This window comes from Botryllus schlosseri, chromosome 1, assembly GCF_051294905.1.
Source record: "Botryllus schlosseri isolate E-star chromosome 1, Bs_hap1, whole genome shotgun sequence".
Classification (NCBI taxonomy): Eukaryota; Metazoa; Chordata; class Ascidiacea; order Stolidobranchia; family Styelidae; genus Botryllus; species Botryllus schlosseri.
The window spans coordinates 28,943,582-28,968,680 of NC_137236.1; the positions used below are offsets into that span (position 1 = coordinate 28,943,582).

The 25,099-nt window shown below is 40.0% G+C and overlaps 2 protein-coding genes across 2 annotated transcripts in view; one reads left to right on the forward strand and one right to left on the reverse strand.

Annotated features, from left to right (window-relative positions):
- The window catches only part of LOC145435071 (microfibril-associated glycoprotein 4-like), a 489,059-nt gene that overhangs the window by 178,686 nt on the left and 285,274 nt on the right, over positions 1-25,099 (forward strand). The window lies entirely within an intron of this gene.
- On the reverse strand, positions 1,359-11,322 carry LOC145446839 (uncharacterized). Its single transcript, XM_080325215.1, has 2 exons — positions 3,887-11,322; positions 1,359-3,847 (listed from the first exon to the last, which is right to left on the reverse strand). The coding sequence occupies exon 1, from the start codon at positions 5,526-5,528 to the stop codon at positions 3,909-3,911; it is 1,620 nt and encodes a 539-aa protein (XP_080181341.1). The 5' UTR covers positions 5,529-11,322; the 3' UTR covers positions 1,359-3,847; positions 3,887-3,908.

Consider the following 25,099-nt stretch of genomic DNA (forward strand, 5'->3'; position numbering starts at 1 on the left):
AAATGCGTTTGCATGTGCACTGCAGATGTGGAGCACCTGCTTCTACTGCACAACAGGGTTGTTAGAAAATAACTTGTTTACTGGATTCCAGTCATTCACCGACTAAGATGTCAGGTTACCCTAAAACACTGGATATCAGATTTGGTTCAATTATAACATTATTGAATAGTCCGAGAATTATCAACGAAAAACTCAGATAACTCCGCTTCTACTAGTTGGAATTGAGTCAAGTTTGTTTAGCATCGTTTATGAGGACAACTCAACAATTTCAAAGGGTTGACAGAAACATTTGAAATGTCATTTCCAATTTTTCTTGAAAATTAATAAAATATAATGGGCTCTGCGGCGGCATATACTTGTTCGAATTGAACCAAATTTGGTGTCATCGTTTTTTAGGGTAACCTGACGATTTGATCAGTAACTGGCTGGAATCCGAAAACGAGTTATTTTAGAACAACCGAACTTTACACCTTGTTTTTACTTTGTAAACAATTTTGACATTTTCTTTACCTAACGGTAAAACGTTGATTAAATTTTGACTGATTTTGTCATGTCAAAAAAATTGCCCCAATAATAACAATTGGCACATCCGAAGATTCATCATTCCGTAGGCTTATTCATTATGTTTTTTTGGAAAGTATTTACACAATTCTTGCATAATTTAATAACTAAAAGTGACGTAGCCAGCGCGTGGGTTTTTGGGGTGAAATATCTCCTAATACGAACTCATAATCCTGTCCTTTTTGAAATGTCGATACTATATTAAATATTTCCGAAAAAAATGAAAATTAATATGTTGCCGAGAATTACATCCACTTCAGAATGGTTCTTAACATTGAATGACTTGGTAACACCTACGCCAGAGGTGGGCAATTATTTCTCTGAAAATGAGGAGTATAGGAAATACGTTGGCGGGTTAGGTTAAAAGTTTGCACTAGACTCTGCGGTGTTTTTATTTTAAGGTCGTTTATAGTTCCAGTTGAGGGTTTTGAAAAGTGAGTAGTTCTAGTTCTAGTTGCAGATTCGGAAAATGTAGTAGTTCTAGTATTAGTTGAAGATCCAATGGCTTGTACAAATCTTATCACAAGTATACGGAGGGGAAAGCAAACAACTCTCCACAAATTTTTGACACTATTGGATACGACTTTACCATTCTGGAACAGTCCCATAAACTATAGCCTACATCCCATCCCCCTTATCACAAAATAAGGAACATAACAATACCGTAGCTCTAATCAGGAGCAAATTGTCACTGGTTCAGGTGGGACTAACCCGATATCTACAGTAAGGTACGCAGTGACTCTCATCACTACCTCAGTGGAGAAATAACTATTCAGAACAGACAATGTAAACGAGAGTGACGTCAATGTGGAACAGTTATATTCCCAACCGCGGCTCCATACATAGCCTTCGTGCGGCTGTGATAGACTTCTAAATATGACACAAAAATATAATAAACACCAGTTGTTATTGGTTACTATGAATAGTTATAGCCAATTTCTGGATAGCAATGCTAAAATGTGAAATATATGTTTTGTCTGAAGCCGTCCAAACTCCGCAGCTTCTGAAAACCGGGAAGGATAATTCTTGCAGAATAGCGTCAAACGCATGGATGAACATTGAACACCCGTCGGACAGGGATATGTCTTGGGTTCTGATTGCCATGGACCTTTAGTCCTTTATATATCGTCTCTGCGAAGAGTAAATTGTCTAGTCAAGTATAAATTGCAGTAAGTCGAATACCACTCAGCGTATCATACCCGCAAACTTGTGGATTAAGTGCTGGGATGTACGAAGAGCAATCACACAACGACATAATAGTATGTTGTAGTAAAGATAAACATTTTTAGTTTCTTTCTATTACATAACACTCGTCAATCTGCGTCAATCGATGCTAAAATAACTGATCTAGAATCTATAGAAGTCCATGTGCATGCTTTCGACTTGGCTGGATGGTGATATACAGAGGAAGGCTAGGTACCTTGGAATTTTCGTTATTAGTAACCTAGTCGAGTGTCTGCATGCGACTCAATACGTAGGCTACTCTGCAGTTTGAACTGCGGCTCCGATATCCCAAAAGGCTGGGAACCACTGATGTAGAAGCAAGGTGCTTTGAGCCGTTATGAAGTATTTGGTTGGCTCAAGCTTTTTCGGTCTGAAAGGTGCAAGAACCACTGTTGTTCATCATTTTCGTCCCTATCGGCTGCTTCGAATGTCTTCGCTCTGTCTTTCAAAACCATGCCGAGCAGTGCTACACACCTCTATAGACTAACGCATCCCGACGGTCTTGAGATATACTAGGAAGAAATATGAATTCCTAATTTAGGGACCCCCTCAATAGTTTATGCCCAAAATTGGCAGTTCGAGGCAGTTACGGCCATTCAGGGTATTTGTATATTGCTACAAATATCTGTATCAGCAATACCTGGACCCAATACTAAACTAGCATAGTTCTTACGAAAGAATTTACAAACGAAGAATTCTTCAATTTTTATTCAGATCTTGACATATTTACAAAGGCCGAATTGGTAGGGTCAATATAAACTAAATGGAGTAATGACCATGTCTTAATCTGAAACTCTTCGCATATTCAGTGCGAAACTAGCAATTATCCAATGCAATTATACATGGGAACATCTTAAAGGCATTTAATACACCAACATGATGAAGATTGGTCTCGACCATGTACTGTACAAAAATAGGATCTCTCTACTCACATCGTTTTTGATAATTCTTGGGAGAGCATTCTAAACCGATCCATGAAAATGATTTTCATTACGAAATGTTCTGAAACTTTCTATAAAGTAAGCATGCATGTCCTTCATGACGTAAGTAGGTTGAGGCCCTGCATCTAAATGTATATTATCTATGTTTAAACATCACGTGCAAGTAAATATTCTCTAACACAGTGGTTCTCAACCTTTTTGTCTTTGTGGGCCCCTTTCCGACCTTCACGGAGCTCCGCGGACCCACACAATATTTCTTTCAAAATTTACCCAATTATCTGTCTTGCGCAAATATAAACTGTACGCTTGAGCGGAACACCAACAAAATGACTTTTCGTGAAAATAACAGCCTTTATCCAGAAATTGGGTATACTTTTATTATTTCGAAGCGAATTTTTCAGCTGTCATTATCGTCTTGAAATACCCATCTTCGATTTGATATGAACGAGTGCCGAAGATATTTCCACAAAGATAGCTGCTGACGAATGTAATATTAACACGTATCGGTTCCGACGACACCTTTGAGTGAGATCGCAACTAGTACGGTACCAAAATTGAGAAACAGAGTATTTAATGAACATATATAAGATCCAGCGTATGCTCAGTTCTATCTAGCATATCATTTTCAGGTTACTCTGGAATAGAGGGTATGTATATCACAGAAGTAAAGGGATGTCATGGCGAAGTTTCAATCCCTTCATTGGCAGAGATTGAGAAAAAAATCTGGTATTTCAGTAGGCTATTGGCAATTAAAATGAGTTTGAACAGTAGGATATTTTATTACAGACGACTTATTCTAATGATTTGAGTCATGAAGTGTTAGCAGTTACGAAACGAACTGACTCGTGCTTTCTCTAATTAAAAAAAAATCAAATCTGTTATTGACTCATTATTCAACTTTAGAGGCTTTGCAGACCCCATGGAAATGCTTTGCGGGCGCCCGGTTAAGAACCACTGCTCTAACATATGTCACATTCATCACATCCAACATATTACATGCGTGATTATTTTGCCAGTGTATTTATAAATGAGTCTTGCCGTAATCATAGTGCGCTTCTGATGAAACACTTTCCAGCGTATGACAGTAAGAAAACCATGATTTTTCAACGCAGCATGCATATGTATATCGATATGAATCTGAAGGCTGCGCTGTTCCGAAGACTCATTCTATTATGTATAACATTAATCAGTTTTGATGGCCCCATGTATCTTCATATGACGGATGAGGGACCTATTACTATTGTACGCTTTCGTGCATGTAACACACTTGTGACTTTTGACATTGGCGTGCATATCCATATGAGCCTCGAGGTTATCCTTTCGACCAAATGCTTTGTCGCATATATCACATTTATGTCTTTCAATACCGGTATGTATTTCCATGTGATTCTTGAGCACACTGCCTTGAGAAAATCTTTTTCCACAGATCTCACATTCATGGTTCTTTACGCCGGAATGCATTCTCAAATGAGCATCGAGACTATGTTTTGTTATAAATGATTTCCCACATATATCACATTCACGATTCTCGACGCCAGCATGAACATCCAAGTGCGTATTGAGGTGATCCTTCCGAATAAATAGTTTCCCACATATATCACATTTATAACTTTTGTTGCCCGCATGTAAATCCATGTGTAGCTTGAGCACACTGCTCTCAAGAAATCTTTTTCCACAGATCTCACATTCATGGTTTTTTATGCCAGAATGCATTCCCAAATGAGTATCGAGGCTATGTTTAGATATATACGATTTCCCACATATATCACATTCATAATTTCTGACGCCAACATGTACTTCCAAGTGAGTATTGAGGCAACCCTTCTGAATAAATAGTTTCCCACATATATCACATTTATAATTTTTGATGCCAGCATGTAAATTCATGTGTCGCTTGAGCGCACTGCTTTGAGAAAACAGTTTTCCACAAATATCACATTCATGGTTTTTGATGCCACAATGCATACCCATATGAAGGTCGAGAGTTCTTTTGAGTCTGCATGATTTCCCACATATACCACATTCATGATTTTTGATACCAGCATGTACACCCAAGTGAGTCCTGAGGTTATTTCTCTGAATAAATTGTTTCCCACATATATCACATTCATAATTCTTAATGCCAGCATGCATGTGCATATGACGGCTGAGATCACGCTTATCAGTAAATGCCCTACTACATACATTACATTTGTGATCTTTGAAGTCAGCATGTCTTTTCAGATGTAGACGGAGGCCGACTCTCTGAGAAAATGCAGTCCCACATATTTCACATTTATGAGATTTGATGCTCGAATGTATTTCCATATGAACCTTGACGTACGACTTCCAAGCAAAAACTTTCCCACATACATCACATTCATGGTTTTTGACAGCATGAGCATTCACATGAGTTTTGAGGTCATACTTACTAATATATAGTTTCCCGCATATACCACACTCATGACTTTTTTTGCCAGTATGAGTATTCATATGCTTGTCGAGGGTGCCTTTGTCAATAAAGGCATACCCACATATCTCACATTTATGATCTTTGTTACCAGCATGCCTATCCAGATGACGATTGAGGTTTCGTTTACGAGCAAAACCATGTCCACAGATTCCACATTTATGAGTCTTGATATCTGCATGCGTATCCAAATGACGCTTCAAGTCACGTTTCTTGTAAAATGCATCCCCACATATGTCACATTTACGATTTGGAATGCCAGTATGCATATTCATGTGAATCTTGAGGATACTCTTCCGATGAAATGCTTTTCCACATACATCGCATGCATGATTTTTGACGTCCGCATTCATACCTATATAAAGCTTGAGGTTACTATTCCGGGAAAAACTCTTCGCTGGAAATGTCGGTTTCAAGTTGTGATCAATATCTGACTCCACGGCACTCTTTCTGTGGAAATGATCGTAACAGGTCTCACAGAACCCTTATTTATGACAGTTGAATTATAATCCGAATTCAGTTTTTCGACTCTATTCCGCACACATAACTTAGCAATCACAATATGACACCATGTTATACGTATGGAACTGAAAAAATAATTTATAGAACAATCCTTATTAGATTGCACACAGCGTAATTGCATTAACATACTATTGAAAAATTTGTCAAGTAGAAATATTAGGTATTTCAAATAAGAGAGCGAGAGAGAGAGAGAGAAAGACGGGGAATTCGGGCTGTTTCCGCGGAGGGTCTCAAATATTCATCATGCTTCGCACAAAAAAAATCATTGAGTAACCAATGCATTTCCACAGAGGTCGCCCAATAGAAGTCATGCAGCAGTTGCGTGATTTGTGCACTCAATCGCAGATGTTGACAGTTTCATCACAGTAAAATGAGCCCAGCAAAACGCTTGGAATTTTACTATCTAACATATTTTCAGTTGCATTCCTGATCGCATAAAGTGTTAATGAAGTATGTCATAGTAACTACACAACTCTGCACATAGCTTATAACAAGGGTCGGCAACCTACGGCCCGCGGGCCGGATCCGGCCCGCCAAGCAAAATCGTCCGGCCCGCGATATAATAATTAGTTATCACAAGAATACGACCCGCCGTTTCATAATGAGTTTCAATCTGCAGTGCAGCACTGCATGAAAAAATGCATTGCAACGATATAATAGTAGCCTACATCGTATTAGTCTATTGTTACGCCATAAAACGAAGGTGGTTGAAGTAGGAGATGGAGATGGACTAGACTGGATCAGTGCTTATCAATCGGGTGTATCTCGCAACCGAAAGTGTTCCATACTTTTTCAAAGGGTTTACCACTCTAATGGGGTGTGACAATAAAGGTGTCCTTCCCTTGCTTAAAAAACGCTTGGAACATCTCAGACGCAATGACGGAATCTCAAACTGTTCAATTAGAGATAACTAGCCTCCGTATGTTAGTTAGCCTATCTATGGGTTGATTTTCCAGAAGGCATTGTGTTTGTGTGCCAAGACAACAAACCTGAATAGTGTTTTGGCCACAATGGTGAAAACTGTTAATATGATTTTTGTCTCTTTAACTGAATCAGTTACGCCAGATATTACTAGATGCAGAGAATCAATATGGCGATGTCATGTAGGCCTATATCTGCCATGTTCGCGCATTAAGTCGAGCAGCTATGCTTACACGACTGTATGAACTGAGAAATGAAATAGCAACTTTCCTCGAAAACACAAATATCGCCGACTCCTAATCTTGTAATCGAAAATGGTTATCTCTTCTTGCTTTCCTGGTACATTTAACGTACGTCACATCTGAACAAATTGAATTTGCAGCTTCAGGGGGAAAACAACTAAATACATGAGATGTTGAGGCGCATTCAAAACAAATCTGTGACTCTGGAAATGTCAACAGTACAAAGAAAATTATGCTCACTTTCCTATACCGGAGGATAGAAAACCTAGTACCAACACTACATTTGCAACTGTGATACGAAATTTACCTACTGAATATTCACCCGCTTTTCCGACATTCCTTCTCTACAAAATGAATTATGGCTATTCAGTACTCCATTTAATGTGGACGTTAATACCATTGCCTGAAAATTTCAAATATGCCTTTCTGAAATGCGATGCAGTTGAATTGAATGAAAAATTTCATACAAAGAGCATATCGCTGCATGACTTTGACAAAAAGAGTACGTTCTTGAAATTGGTCTTTATCCCAGCTTGACCAACAATGCAAAAGAAATTGCATCGATTTTTGGAAGCACGTACGCACGTGAATAATAGTTTTGAACAATGAAGTTCACGAAGAGCAAGCTAAGATCACGTATTTCGGACGTCCATTTTGAATATGGTCTGATTCTTGTTTCATCTGACTTGTTACCAGAAGTTGAAAACCGTTCACAAAGCAAGCTGCGTCAATTGTCACATTTATTCTGTGCTCTTGAAGTGTAAATACATGTGTCTTCTGATTGGTATGATTGAGATTGCAGCAATGTAGGATAATATACCGAAGTGAGCGTAAAATATAGTACTAAGAAAAATGCCGGCCCGCCAAAAAGTTGTACACCCGAAATTTGGCCCGCGCCTAGCAAAAGGTTGCCGACCCCTGCCTTATAATATCAGTTACCTTATAATCTCATTAACTACAGGCCTTGCAATAAGGTAGGGCAACACTGTCACATTTTCTGAAAGGGGCACTGGGGTGAAACAAACAATGGTATAGAACCACTGTTCTATATAAGCGGTATCAGTTGCATGGGATGTGTAGCGACACTGCTAAGTGCCAACTAGGGGTGTTAAAAAAACTTTTTTTTTTCATATTTCATCAGCTTAGTTGTCAAATCGTCAGGTTACCAGACAAAAACTTTGCACACCAAATTTGACTCAATTCCAGACAGTAGATGCCGAGGTCAGTCAAATTTAAAGTTCGGTCATTTTTTAAATAATAATCCGTACGGTGACCCATTTCGTCACACCGACATGAACAAAAATCTTGTGCCAGGAATGCCTGAAGATGCAGGGATGTCTTTTCCACTTGTTTTGATCTTTGCAAGGGCCTATGGTGGAGTTTGGATTAAGACATCCGACATCGCCAGTAAACGAAAAAAAGATATGACACGGATTAGCTGGAAATTAATCCACTTCATTGAAATAGACACGTTAAAACGATGGTGAGATAATTTTCAAATAGAGCACATAAAATACGAGTAAATATATTTCTCAAATGATAGTCAATATCTATATTATTTGTCGGTCCAATGTAAATTTCTTCATGATATGATATTCCATCATTTGCTCTGCAACACTCCTATAGTACTCTCGCAGGGGAATTATAAGACTAAAGGTCATCACGACAGATCTTCTTCCTACCAAAAGTTATCATCATCTCTTCATGTCATCCTCCATATTCGGTTAATACCAACTAATTGTATCCATATCTCGTGGTAAAATATCAATGCTTTTTATTACTTTACAAGGGCGTTCAGGTGATATTGAAAGACTAGAAATGACTAATGTACTTCATAAGCTCAGTGGGTTACCATTTGGATTTCCTGAAGCTTGCAAAGTTTCGAGCACATAAAATGTTCTAGTATCAACGCTTCTGTGAAGTACCAGAAATTTGTAAACGCATAGATACTATTCATTGGCATATCTTTATTTTTGTATGTCCTAGAGGCCGGATTTTGGTTTGTAGAGAAAGCTAGCAATCTTCTGATTCTAATTATTCCAAGTTTATAGGTATGACACGAATATTTTTTAATACGATCGATTTTACAAGAGATGGTCTGCAGAAATAAGCTGCGCATGACGCCGCCGAGTCGTCAGTCAACTTTTATGTGTGAATTTCTTATCTATATACGGCTATTTCACAGTGTTGGGATGACTCGAGTCATGACTTGACTCGAGTCACCTTTTTCGTATGACTTGACTTGACTGGAGTCACTTTGCTAAAATGACTTGACTCGGCGTATCAGAAATGTGGATTGACTCGTGACTCGGAGCAAAATTCACGAGTCAATTTCAAGCCATCAAGTAAAAATCACCTTTTCTTGCATCTTGCATCTTGTTCGCCAAACTTTTGTGTAACCCATGAGAGCGACCGATCATTAAATGATTGTGCGTTTTACTGAGCCCCCAATATTCTCCCACCAAGATATTGTCCACAAACGAAGTGATCGAAGCTACAGCTTGCGTTGTCGTGAACTAGAAGTAAAGTAATTTCATAGCAAAATATATATTTGTGTTCTCTACTCATACCTTAACCGAACCTCTTGTTTTATTGAAATTGTAATCGAATATAGTTTATATACTCCTCAACCATCGGTGCAGACTCGAATTGTATCATATCAATATGTATAAATGGGTAATGTATTGCATTTTCCCAATTCGTTTCTCGATTCTCGATCTTGGCTGGTAACTATAAAATGTGGCTATGCAATTACTTACGTAGTTCAACAGTTCTATGTTTATGTGAGCGATACAGCCCCTTATTGCATGTCTATTCAACTCTATATTCGTTAATCGGTTCAGAATCAATGACCAATCAATCTGTTATTCAGAGACCTAGCGAAATGCAATGACGTAATCATGCTTCATATTTCTTTGAAGGCAACTTGACTTGAATTTTGACTTGACTCGTGACTTGACGTGACTGGAGTCACCTCCAAAAATCGACTGACTTGACTTGACTCGAGTCACCTTCGAAAATCGATTGACTTGACTTGACTCGAGTCAAAATGTGCAATGACTCGAAATGACTCGTGACTCGAAGGTAGTGACTTGATCCCAACACTGCTATTTCACAGTTTTTGTACGTAGAACAGATGTCCCATGGCAATATGTGGACAGACATCGATCCACTGATTTATTTGAAGCCAAAATTACAAATATACGTCGCACACTTCATGAATACTATACATTACACGACAAGCGGTCGTTGAAGCAACTTGTTACGCCGCGCTGGTTTGTTGTTGCACACTAAACAAGTTACGTAAGTAGCTTCGATACAAAGAGTCACAATAGTGCCTATTGTTTATTTCACAATTACTCTTTTGCAAGATAGCTGGGCCATCAGCAGGCCTGTTTATTTTTGGATACTGGACCGCATTCAACATCTGAATCCATTCGAGGGCCGCACTATATATGATTGAGATTATAAACCATAACGCAATATTGGTATTTGATTATATAGTGAGGACCTGGAGACAATAAATGTGCTTTTTTTAAAACAAACCAAACATTGCTTTGATGACATTGTACACGCGTCAGAAACATAGTAGCGAGATTTCATAGGCTGGTCGACCTCAAAAACCAATTTTTCAAAACTATAGAGATGAAAGAAGGTGTCTCGATTCTTGGAACAGGATTGAAATTTACTACGCTTTAAAATTGATAACAATTACCGTATGTCATGCAACTTTGCAGTGTGCAGTCATGCCCTGGTCACGCGAAGTGCAAAATTTTTTTAAAGGTAATGAATAATTTCTATATTGGGGGTCGGATCTGTATACCACTGGACTGATTTTGCAAGGACATGATTATTCGGCGTTTAGACATAGCAATATTGACGTTTCGGTGAACATGCCTCTATCATTTGGTGCAAATGTTTTAACGCCGACAATCTTTATGTCAGCGCACAAGCAAGGTCGCACGTTGGACCACACGTTATCTCCCAATTGCGATTATTGTTGGATTCAATTCAGTAAATAACGCGTATTTTTAATTTTCAGGAAGGGGCTCCAATAGTAAATGCAAGAAATCTAGTGACAATAAATCATGCGAAGTACTGAGAAAAATTTCAAGTCAAATAAATCTGCTACGAAATATACTACTTTATGGTCATATAAATGTGGCTGGCCATTGGTTACGCCAATGTGTCGGAACTGATGTTTTAGTCATCATTAAATTTCGCGGTCAGGCTAATGAAATTTTGGTTTGCCTTGCAATTTTACCTGATGATATAAATAATTTCAAGAATTACCTCGCAGGCCACACAAAACTTTGTTTCGGGCAAAATTTGGCGTGCGGGCTACGGGTTGGCCGCCCCTGATCTGTATCTTTATTATTATAAGTGATTGATGGTACATAAAAATCCTACTGAAAATCCTTTAAAAGCAATTGTTTTCATGATAAATAAGTTGGAGTCGGAGTTAGGGCTGGGCACAATGATTCGAGTACTCGAATCTGAATCGAGTAATTATTTTAATGATTCGAGTCGAGTAGCAAAAGACGATTTTTTCGAGTAATGAAATTATACGCTCCTCGCGACTGAAAGTTATTTTATCAACGAGAGATATTGTTTGGGTGCTATTTTGCGCTGTTGGAGCCTTGTAACCATGATTGGGCATATCGCAGCATAAAAAATCAAAGCTACGACCGTTACTGGAAAAACATTTCTGAAGTCATGACCCTCCTACAACATTGTAACCAAGTGCAATGGAATCGGTAGGGTCGAAGAAATACCAAGGTATCTTCAGATTGCTAGATAGCAGGCATTATATTCTTTGTGGTGGCAGAAAAGGTACATATTGGAACTTTGACATATCACATTTTGTGGTGACGTCATAATGATTGATACTCGATTACTCGACTCGACTCGAAGCATATTACGTGATTCAGAATCGAATCACTCAGGTACTCGATTTTGCCCAGCCCTAGTCGGAGTCAGGGTCATTTTCACGAACTCCGACTCCAGTCACTATAGTTTTCAAGAATCCGACTCCATCAGGCAAAAATTAGCCAAACTCCTACTCCGACTCCGCAGCACTGGGTACAACAAACCTTGAAATCACAACGTTCTCAATGTCTATATTCAATTGCGCATCACAGTCAGATATATTACTCAGTAATTCGTATTATCAGTGTTGGACACTGCCAATTAAAGAGAGCCGTCTGCGCTACACAGCAGCATGTGATCTCCTGCTGAGTTGGTTTGTCGTTTGTAGGAGAGCGAAATTAGGTAATTGATTGCTGATTTATCACGTCGACAGAATTCACTTTGAAGAAGGCTTCCTAATTTCTACATAAATAGTATGATGTTATTTTCGAGAAATGTCATTTTGATGCTGCTTATCACTAGTCTGCAGTTCATATTTGCACAAGACAAGTGATAGCAGCACGATGTTTGAGCTAAATTTGAAATAAAACCGGGGGGGGGGGGGTGGGGAGGTCGGTGACAGTGCAGTAATTTCATTTGTTTGCAGTAATTTCATTGGTGACTTACTGACGGAGGCTCAGTAACACCAGACGGCGCAATAGATGAATAACTGCTTGCTCTCACAGAGCGTATAGGCGTGTCAAGAACATCTACCTCTACTGGTACAGCGATTTTTTCGACACCGATTACTTGATCACTTGAAATTGACTCAAAAACTGTTCTTTGAGTCACGAGTCAATTATGATACGCATATGACATAATTGACATATGATACGCCGAGTCAAGTCAAGTCAATTTGGCAAAGTGACATGAGTGAAGTCAAATCATCTGAAAAAGTCATCAAGTGATGACTTGAGTCGTCCCAACACTAGTGCTAACAAACGGGCAGTCACCATGACCAAGCTATCTCCTGAGTAGCCAATTATGCAACTCCATCGCTTTGGACTTCCAATTTTAAAACAATTGTCGTTGACAGCATTGAAAAACACCAGAACACCGGAACCCCTAGCTACTAACACATGGCTTATACATTCAATTACTTGCGTTCTTGTAACGCTATTTACGGGCTACGTTTGACAGAAAACATCAAGAAGGTTATTTCGACTCCTTTCCATAGCATTGCTTTCTAGTGGCATTTTGAACGATAAAAACGGTTTATATATGAAAACAAACCTTAATGCAGCAACTAGGCAGGCTTCTGTCTTGCTCATACGAATGAAAATAAGGCTTCACGAAACCAACAAGACAAGAACATTAGTAGGCTACATCCTGACAAAGTACTGATGGCAAGCATTATGTAATAATGGTACAAACCTTGCCATCGAAAAATCAATTTGCTCAAAAGAACACCATTCAACAAGTGATCACTACATGACTGTGACAGATGTCATGGACAAGATGATACGTGAATTTTTGGTGACAGTTGAAATACCGGACGATACATAAATAGGCAAGGCTACTTGGTAATTTAAAATTGAACCGTCATTTGAATAAATATAGGGCCTACACCAGGGCCGGGCAACATACGGCCCACGGGCCGGATCTGGCCTGCTAGGGCATTTTGTCCGGCCCGCGGACAGCTTCCTGTCTTACATGATAATGTGGCCCGCAGACGAGCAGTCTGCCGAGATTCCCCACTACTCGATTACTACGTCAAATTTTAGTGACTGTGTGTTAATATATTCATGTGTGCGAACTGCGCAGCGTGCGAGAGTGGAGCTTCCTGGTAAGTGTGTCGGAACGAGAAGACTTGCATTGTCAGCATTGACTATATACCTAACCCCAATGTTGTTTGCAGTAATCATGGTGTTTGTCGACTGCAATTGCCATTTACACCAGGCCGATATTTCTTATTTTTGATTCCCTAACCACCAACTGGTAGCACGGCACACGTCCAGGCTAAATTAGTACGCCGCTAAATTGGTATGCCGATGAGATGGCGAGGAGGAGCCTAGGTTAGGTGGCACTTCTTGAGTCGGACTCGAACACACTACACATTGGGTTTTGTAGCTGTGGATTATACCACTACACTATCTCGCAACCTATACTCAACCCTAATGAATTGATATCTTGGTAAATTTGGGGTACCGGGCTTATCGAACAAATTAAAATCTTAATTAGGGATTGATCCTTGTATTTATTGATCAGAGATAATCAGACATGGTGGGGCATGTATGACAGTCGTTCTCAAGCTGGGGGGGCGCCAAACCACAGTTAACTGAGAATTTTTTCGTGCTCCGCGCGATTTATCTGAAGCTCATGGTCTTTACGCTATCTATTGTCCTAATTTCATCTAAGTTGAGAATTCTCTCATCAATAGCCATAACCATTACTACCATCCAACTATCCGTTGGGATGGTTAGCATTCTGACTCACGTCTTTAATATCTGTGATATCACGATAAGAGGGCTCGGAATTTTTCACTATCAAAAAGTGGGCGTGTTCAAAAAAGTTGGAGAACCACATGACAATGCTGTTCTCAAATACAGATTTTCTTCGTCATGATCGGCGAGAAATTGCTTCTAAATAACACTGCTTCGTTAAAATACTATCATTAAATACGATTTATACCATGTATAATGTATATGTGAATAAATGGGCAAATAATGTATCGATTCAGCAATCCGGCCCGCTAAGTACCTAATTTTCTTATATCCGGCCCGCCGACCGGAGAAGTTGCCCGCCCCTGGCCTACACCATGGGTGTCAAACTCAACTGACGTCGCGGTCCGGATTCAACACTCTGGATCGCTCGCGGGCCGCACTAGTTCAATGATTCCAAAATATAACCAAAAAACCCATGCCCTTGTTTTTTCAATTGAATAGACCTATTTCATTATCAAGCCTGCAGCCACAGTACTATATTACATTATATTACGGATCATTGGGGTTCTATTGTAGCGGCAACTTTATTCACATCCAATGGAGTAAGCAACAATACGATGATTGGGTGGCAGAATATAGTTATCAACCAATAACACAGTGGCTCTAACGATGATGGCAGTTGGCATATTTCTATGCTCCCTTAGTTTTAGTCATACTGGCGTCAACCCGGGTGTTAATGAATCGATTCACGATTATGTTAATGACTCGACTCGTGCGCAAGTGATTGTGCAATACTCCAACCAAGTCATATTGCATGGAGACTAGGGCGACCAAGATAGACAGTTCATTGTAACTTCGAAGAATAATAAAGTCAGCACATTATTGGTATTTCGTCTCAGTCCTGATACTTGAAAAATAGTGCCAAAAACTGAAGTGAATTACTATTATGAACATAAATGCGAGCCATTCCATCCCACTCTGGCAGAGTTGACAAAAGTGGGTGGAACCGGAGTGAACACGATGACTTGGCCTCGACCCTCCACTAGCTGACTTGGACTTGACTCGGTTATGAATTGAAAATGAGTCAACTTGACTCGAGTGAAAACGATAAAAGTGTGATTGATTAGAGACTCGTGACTTGCGACTTGGCTACAACCCTGGTGTAAACCCTGGCTATGCATTGTGAGGAATAGAAAATATTATAGACTGTACACGCTGACGCTGAAAATTGCTTACTGTTGTTATATTGAGATTCGGGTTTCTCTCAAGGCCGGATATCTTTTGAGTCAGAAGTGATGCAGCAGTGCAACCACAGATATTGGAGCTACATTACTGTGTAACTAGTATATTCTCTGTGTAACCAGCATATTACAGTTACGCATTAGCGTTCTAGCTTCTATGAATAACTAGATTTTGGTCAATTTTTCGACTTGGTCCTAATGGCGACAAGAACCCTCCTCAACAGAGAAGTCAGGTGGCTTTAATACGGCCTATGAACAACTCGACATTTGCTGTCTTTAGAGATTATTAAGTGAGAGTAATTATTACTGAAAATTTCAAGATTTGTTAGAAATGTGCTGGATTATACACACGCGGGCCCGTCGGGCCGTATAAAATCACCTGGCAGGCCGGATGCGGCCAGTGGGCCGTATGTTTGACACCCTTGGCCTACCCACACTATAAAAGTTGATATGTTATACTGATGAATCTAGAGGAAAGAAAAAGGAAGCTTTCCTCTCCTATTTTGCCTTGATGAAACACAGAAATTGGTTTTAACACTGAACACTGCTGCATGTCGGCGTTGTTGACAAATGGTAATTCAAAATTGACCGTAATTTGGAGATATATAGGTCCTACACTACACTACACGATAAAAGTTGATATGCCATAGCCATAGTGACGAATCTAGACGAAAGTAAAGGGAAGCTTCCCTCTCCTATTCTGCCCTAATGAAACACATGAATTTTTGTTTTGTTGCAGAACACTGCTGCCTGTCGATGTAATTAGCCAATCTCATAGTAAAGGCCATTCTAATACTTCAATGCATTAATGCTTTACAAGGCGAACATGTAGGGCACAGGAAATAGGCAATAGGCATATACCAACGAGCTCGACCGCAGCGCGACGCATTTGCTTTATTGGCAGTCACACGGTTCAATCATTTCCTGCAAACTAGGCTAATAACTTTAGCAGCATACGAAAATTGGTAATTGATTTTGGCTCACTAATTTCATTTCACGAATTCTTCAGCTACAACTATATATGGTAACGGCAGTGACAACATCTTGCGTAACAATTGATGATGTAGAATATGAATAGTAGGGATGGTGTGAACGTGAGGTTCACGTTCGCGTTCTGTGTGTGAACCTCGGAAATTTAGAGGTTCACGTTCACAAACGAACCTTGGTAGGTTCTGCACTGTGAACCTTTTTCATGTATTACAATTTCTTTGGTTGAAATTCATTGTATTTCAACTGCGGGCCACTATATGCATGGCGCTGGCAGCATAAAAAAAATCAACACTAAACGAGCATGACCCTTGACAATCTCTAAAATATTAGTGGCTTTGTTTCAAAAATTACTCGAAATATCCAGCTTTCCGTTTGTGAATATTTAATGACTCTGTGCTGTGAGCTTGGCCCGCAATCACAGAACATCAAGAGTGAAATACACTACATGTAGATAGTCAGCGAATTATGCTTGTGCAACCAATCAATGGACCTGATATCGTTCTCTCGTGTAAAAAATCTAGCAATGGTACGGGGTCCATCTCGATTTCATATGTTTATGGTATCATCAAAACCAAATCCGCGTGAGTGGGGTGTTGGCTACTGCTATATAACTTGTTAATGGGGTAGAACCCATAGCACACTCTGCTCAATATCAACGTAGCAACACTCGGACGCCGAATACATTATATTGTCTGTCCTAGCCCGTTAGGCGTAAAAGTAAAGCTCATATTCCCTTGCAAGTCCTCGTTGAAACTGTTAGCAAAGCGACGGAAGAAATTGATTTTATGGAATTATGATACCATTTGATAGCTCCAGTTGATACATTTGGCAACCTTTAAAAGGTCAGTATGTAGGCCTACTTCAGAATTGTGGCATTACGTGGCCTGAGTCGTCGCTAGGTATCGTGTACAACTGTACATTAAAACATATCACTTCACTGAAATGTAGGGTTGGAATTATAGATATGACGTCACGTGACGTCATGAGGTTCACGTTCGCGTTCACACAGAACCTTTCAAAAAGGTTCGCGTTCACACGAACCTGAACCTTTCAAGGGTTCACACCATCCCTAATGAATAGTTATATAGGCCCTATTTGAGATTTGAATATTGAAATTCAAACGGCACCTCCAATGCTCATAAGCTGTGCACAGTAAATATGCAGGTGACATTGGTTACCAGTAGGGCTGGGCACAATGATTAGAGTACTCGAATCTGAATCGCGTACTAATTTTAATGATTCAAATCGAGTAGCAAAATACAATTTTTCCAGTACTGAAATTATACGCTCCTCGCCACTGAAAGCTAATTTATCAACGAGAATTATAGTTTTGATACTAATTTTCACTGTTGAAGCCTTGATTGGCTGTATCGTAGCGTATGAAACATATACCGTAGTACAAAGCCACGAACGTTACTAGAAATAACACATTTCCGAAGTCACGATTATCCCACAACATTGTCACCAAGTACAATGAAATCGACATGGTCGAAAAATATCAACGTATCTTTAGTGTGATGGATAACAGGAATTATAGTCTTTGTGGCCGCGTAAAAGGTACATATTTGAAATTCGACATACTACATTATATTGTGACGTCATAATGGGTGGTACTCGATTACTCGACTCGAAGCATTTCACGTGATTCAGAATCGAATCACTCATGTCAGGTACTCGATTTTGCCCAGCCCTAGTTACCAGGATGGCAGCAACTTTGTTTTTGCAATTATGTAAACGACGCATTAAGCCCAACAAGTTCTATTTTTCAGTGCAAAATAGAGGGAAATACTGATACAGTCAACAATGGTCACAGGTGAAACCCAAGTGGTTGGAAAATTAAAGTGGCATAATTTGTTGTTTCGTAGTATCAACTAGGATAATTCTAGCTTACTTTCTACATTAATGTTATTTTCTGACACCCTAAATAACTCAAAAGCTAAGGTACCGTAGTATATTTGCCCGACTATAGAAAAATCTAATATATTAATCTAATCAATGAGTAGGCCTAATTAATTGCAAATCAAACACACCAATGCGGAGATATGAGAATCTGTAACCTGAAACGATGCATCTACGGTCTTTCTCTCATCAAAGGTCTGAATGAGGTTGCTGAACAAATTATATACACTATGCCAACAACTTGCATTTCAGCCAGTGGTTCTCAAACTTTTTCAGACATGCCCCCCTTAGGGTGGTATCACAAAATATTAAAGAGAGTTACTAGAATGCTAGCAATCCCAACGTATCGTTTGATGGCATTTAAGGCTGTGACTTTTGACGAGAGAGTACTCAAATGTGAAATTTGGCCAATAGACCGACCATTAACTAATAACTGGAGATAAATCGCGCCGAGCGGGAAATAGTGTCCAGTTTACTGTAGCTTTGTGCCCCCCTGCAGATGCTTTCAAGCTCCACCAGTCTGAGAACAACTGCTTTTGAGTAGAAAACAATTCGATGGAAAGTCATTATGACGATCAGACAGCTTTGTCATGAATTAGGCATGCCAACCTTGCAACACCCAAAACACAGGCTCATTATGGCCATACTAGTAGGCCTACCAACAGCACTGACAATGTCCAACTGACCAATTAAAAAATTGTTCATTACTTTTCGAGCTAACAAGGAATCAGGCATAAAAAGAGGATCCATAAATCAACGATGTGGATGAATATATGATGCCCATAGAAAAGCCGGCGGAAATTGCTTAGGAAGGTGTGGACAATCAAACGCCATTGCAAGAATTAGGGGAGAGTGGGTAGGTATGGGCCACCAAATCTTACAAAGCTATAACTTGGCCAAACTTGGTCTAATATTCCTAAATTTCGGTATAGACTATCATTAGTTATATGGCTAACTATTACTGGTAGAATTAAGCTAAAAAAAACTGTATTTGGAAGTGACATCAATTTTTGTAACAATACATCAGTTTTGTAAATAAAAAATAGGCTATGAGGTATGGGCCGGGGGGTGGTGAGGTATGGGCCGCTGTCTGTATTGAACAGTGGCGGCTCGTGACAATATCAGGTGGTGGGGCAAGGGCTGCGAGCGACTTTTATCAACATGACGTCACAATGGCGTTTTCCAACGTAAAAAAGTAACTTTATGATGGTCACATGAATTTCCCGACAACAGTGATTTTAACGTAGGTGCCGCGAGAGGTTTGCCGGTGAGCCGTGACTTGAAGTGTGGTAACAAATGTTTTATTCATTTATTTTTAATCAAAGGATTATTTTACAAAATGTACGTGAACTAAGAATCGTCCCTATGCCACGAATCAAGTATCAGGTCATCCTTAGTAGCATGCGTTTTGATTTCATGGTAGAGTTATAGATTACGCAAATCGATAGACCCTAAAATCCGACCGTCACCCCAAATTCGAAATCCGGATCCAGTCCGGCCAGGTAAAAAAACATTGAAATCCTGCTCCTGCTCCTGAACCGGACTGTGGCCATCTCTGGTTACGACCAGGTGATAATAGGCAACCAAAGCGGAGGCACCCGGCGTACGATTGGATCAATAGACTGGACAACTTCTAGACCTCTCATTTTCGCTCTAAAGGCAACTGCGTAAACTACGTACGGAATAAAGATTCAATACGATTCATGTTCGCACTTGACTTGACCTGACTAATTCCAATGACTAGAACTCGAGAGATTGCGTAAGCCTAACTGGAAAGGTCAACGAGTTCGGAAACATACGCAATTGTTATCTCATAGATTGGGCCTGTCATATTGAATCCAGAACATCAATTTGAATGGTCTTTGAAGAACTAAGGACAGCAGCCTCGGAACTTCGGTCTCGGAACAACGTAGGACATTTTGGCCTTGAAACTGGAGACTGTGACACAACACATACGGCTTACTGTCTATAAGTCTGCTGCGAAATCGCCGTTGGAAAATATAATAATATATAAATAGATGAATAAAAGCCGTAACTTAGTATACTGTTACAAGAAATCATCGAGAAGTAGCATACGCAATCTCATAACCCATTCCGGTATGGTACACTGTCAAAATCAATGCAAACAGACGAACACCGAACTTTGAGTAAAATAGATCGAGGAATAGGCTGATCGAATGATCAGCTGTTAGCCGACATCGAAAATGAAATAGCTATCGCAATTGACAGGGGATTGTAAGCAAATGGTTTGAAGGCCACAATTTCACAGTGAAATGGACATTGGCGAACATAAAATTATGCGAATACTTGAATGCAAACCGAGAATCTTGGTTAGCTGTTTCATGCGATCATCGAGATATACCATTGGAAATATCATCACCGATCTCGTTATGGAACGCAGACTATAGATTAGCACAGACCGACACCGGCTTTTGCGTGAGATCCGCAATGACGTAGGTAGGCTAAGTATCAGATCAGCGCGCATCTCTACCATACTCGACCTCGAAAACGAAATAACTGCACCTGGCACCGCGTTCGATACTAAAATCAAGACATACTGTGTGAAAGCTCATGACAGATCTAGGTATGGAACATCGTTAAAATCAATAGAGACCAATAACGGCTTTTGCGTAAATTTGTTGGCGATAAATGAAGAGTCAGCTCTTACTCGACTTTGGAAACGAAATTACCACCCACATAGTTCAGTGACAAACTTAAAACTTGTTACATCGGTCGATACTAACACTTACCGTGCCAAATGTCATGACCGATCTCGGTATAGAACATCGTCAAAATCAATGGAGACCAATACCGGCTTTTGAGTAAAATCCGTTTGCTGTACTATGTACATGATAGATCAGCACACACTGAACTTCGGAAACGGAATTACTACCATTATCTTTAAGTAGCAAGCCTGAAACTTGGAGCAGTGTTAAATACTACCTTCACGACATATCATACCAAGTTTCAAGAATTATCATGGTGCGAAACACCGTCAAAATCGACCTATACCAGCAAAGGTCGACTCAACGCATATTACGGTCAGGGGCGTAGTCAGCCGAAAAAAAACGGGGGATATTTATTAAAACGGGGGATATTTTTTGAAAAGATGATATTCGTTATGCTAACCACTTTATTGCGGTTTAATACACACAAATGCCGATACAACAAGGGTAAGATAATCTAGTTTGTGTTTACGTCTTTATACACATGAACATTTGCCAGTTATCTTAAAATATAGCTCTATTATGCGCAGTCGCATGCTACAGTAACAAACAGAAGGCGCTTTTCCCTTGCGCGCCACTATTTGCCGACAGCGAGTTTCATGCGCGCGGATTTTGATACAAAGCGCGCTCGAATCATGACTCAACGCAGCAGGTGATCGACGATCACCTCGCAAATCACAATGTATCAGATCAGATGGAAGTAGCAAACAAATTTCGATGGTAGCGAGGTATCTTGACCTTAATTACCAAAGCGAGGATGTAATCACGAAAGTGCGCGCAGATCATATTACAACACAGTGGAAGATCTCTCCATTTTGCGCTCAAAGACGAACACTCGAACAGTGAAGATACGCAAATGAATTATAGTCTGTTGCCGTTTGATACAAACAATCTGGATTAATTTTGTTTTAAATCAATATGATTTTTACTGTCTGCCAAGATGGTGTGTGGAGATGGTAAAGACTAATTACCGCTCGAGCTTGTGCTTGCATCACGTGAATAACAGTGGCCTGGCGCAGGCTTAGGCTCGCGATCAAAATGCATTCCTAAACGCGTTTGCGGTGTAGAAGTGACAATTGCGAATTGTCGAGGCCAAGACTATAACTTCTGGTTATTACAATAGCACATCGAGTAGCACTATCACGCGCCGCGAGTCACAGAGCGGCCTAATTTTCCTAGCCTCCAATGTTTTACTACTAGCCAAGCGCGTTATGATAGGACAGTCAGCAAATGCGCCAGAGGCCTGAGACACGAAACGGCTGGAGATCTGGAAACCCACACACAACAACCGAACTAAATGATCGCAAATTGGATCAATACATAATAGATTCCATACAGAACATTTGATTGGTACGATCTGTTTTGGTACTGTAGGGATCTGCTATCTCTAATGATTCAAGCCTAGCGCGCATGTTCTAAACGTTTGTTGACAATAGACTGTCAAACACGAAAACCAACTCGCGCCGTATCGAAATTTCAATGCGAGTGTTATTGTTACTGTGACTTCTGGTTCTGTAACTGGATAATATCATTCAGATGAGACGGGAGAGCCATGTGAGATGCGTTTTTCGGGCTTCCGTAGACGAGAGAACAATATGAGAAAAAGGCATCACCGCAATGCATTGATCGATGGCGTGATGATGCCGCTCGGCAATTAGGGGATTATCGAATTAGAACAAGAAATATTAGATCAATGGAAATATACGTAAGACGGGGGGTATTTCGAGCTTGGAAACGGGGGGTATCGGACACCGATTATCCCCCCCTGTCTACGCCACTGATTACGGTAACCGAGTTCAGATATAGATACGATTGTTACATCACACCTTAGGGGCGAGTAGGCATATTTGCCCCGGTTGCTCGGCCATTTTACGAATAGGAGAGAGTAAATCACCGTTTCTTTATTGTGCGCGGCTTTGAGAGAATAGATAGTGAAAGCTTGTTATGAGCGCTACCGGGGCAAGCCCCGGCTAGGCATTCACAAAGCGAAAACACAGAAGAGAATTCGATTTTCGCAGAGACTTCGCTATGTATGGGCGTTTGCAAGCGAAAGCACAAGAAGAACGCGGGTTTCGCTGTGATCTCGGTATATATTGATTGCTGTGCGTCTATAAATGGTTAAATTGTTATTGAACAGAATTTTAGGTGGGGCAATGCCCCAGTTGCCCTATAGGACGAGCCGCCACTGGTATTGAATCAATAAATGCCATTCATATCGTACAAACCTCAACTCTTGTCACAGTTAACAACAGTTTGTATATACTGATATAAAGCTGGGCTGGAAGTGGACAATTCATATAGTTCAATTCCCGCATTGATCGTGAGCCATAACGCATAACGAAACAAGATAACTAAAAATGTGTAACATGAAAATCACTATTAAATCGTGCTTCTTTCGCCTCAACTACCCCATCAGATCCAAATGTCGCAGCTCTATCTCTTATTTATGTGGGAGAGACAAACCATGATACATATCTGAGCATATGATGACATACTGTGCTAACAAAGTTTTCTCCTCTTCATTAAAGACAGTATTAGAAAACGAATTTGAAATCGTTTTCATGTGAGACTCATCCCCTGTTTTTCCATACGCCTGTTTAATGTAGCTCTACCAATTTTGTACTGGCGGCATGCTTCTCTTTTTGATACCTCCCATGCTTTAACGTTGCATATTGCCAAGCTCATATCTGATTCTGAAAACTGACCTTTTTATGGATTTCATGATTTACTTTCGAGTGATTGTATATGGGAGGGATAAGACCAACACCTTCTGGATTCTAGAGGTAAATATATTGAATAGGATCAATAAAATAGTGATTTCAGGTATATGTTATGCTGTCCCATACCCCAACCTGCTAAAAGTCCCATACCTCAAACACTCCATCTTGGGAATTCTTGCCATAATTTCAAGATCTGAGAGATAGACAAAGCATTAAAACTATAGCTTTCACACCATAAATAAGTCTAATCCAAACCTGCACATATGTGGACTCAAACCCAAATTCCCTATTTTCAAATAAATTTACTCTGGACCGCAAAAATGATATATCTCTAACTGATTCAAAAACTCCGCTGGCCTCATGGCTGTGAGTAACATGGGTGAGTCTGGAACCTTTTTCTAACAATCACACAGCTTGACAAGCATATGTAATGTCACAGTCACCAGATATGGCAGTGGCTCACACCTCAACAGTGGCCAATACCTACCCACTCTCCCCTACTCACTGGATATAGATCTGCCGTCACACACCAACGAGAGAATCCCCAGTAACCTCAATGTTAAGAGGGTTTCTGAAACGAATTTCAAAAGAAAGTACTAAGCAACTATTAAGTAGCCTACAGAAGGTCGTCAATCGGGATCAAGAAACGTGGTTAAGGAGGCAACAAACTAACAGTCGTACCAACAAGATTCAACAGAAGCATTTTTTGTAGGGGCAGTCTGGGGCGTCTATGCATCTTCCAAAAATCAATACAATCCTAAAGAAAAAGGTTTGGGGAATATAAATATCAAGGCAATCAATTTTCTCAGCCAATCTCGAGCATCGAAGGGGCACCTAAAAATATTTCATAAATCAGCATCGAGTAGAGTGTTCTGAGGCAGATTTATTCAACTTGATATGCTTCTTTGAGCTCAAAACATATAGGAACCCTACACCATCGTCTTTAAGCTGTCTTGCTGGTTATAACTCCCTGGTTTTTGCTGAAATGTACCCTGATCAGTGATTACATACGGTAGGCCTATGCCTTCCCAAATAAAGACATAACGACGTATGTTACCTTTCATTATTTGGTGAAATATGTTTCATTCATCAATTATGGCTTATTACAGTCCGACATTGCTGGACTGTGACAGACATCATAGTTCGCTTGTAGTCACCAAGCTGCACAGAGGAGTTCAATGAATTTTTGGTGCAGTTTCTTACAAATCTTTGTTAGCTTGGGGTTATTATCTATTAGCTTGCAATAACCTGATTGAAACTCTTGACTTTCGGACTGTGGATGGCGTGGGATTTATAAGCAGCTAATACGTGTCAAAGGTCCCTACTTCCATGCTTGTTGTTGATCAAATGCAAATTTTGATGAGAGCACAA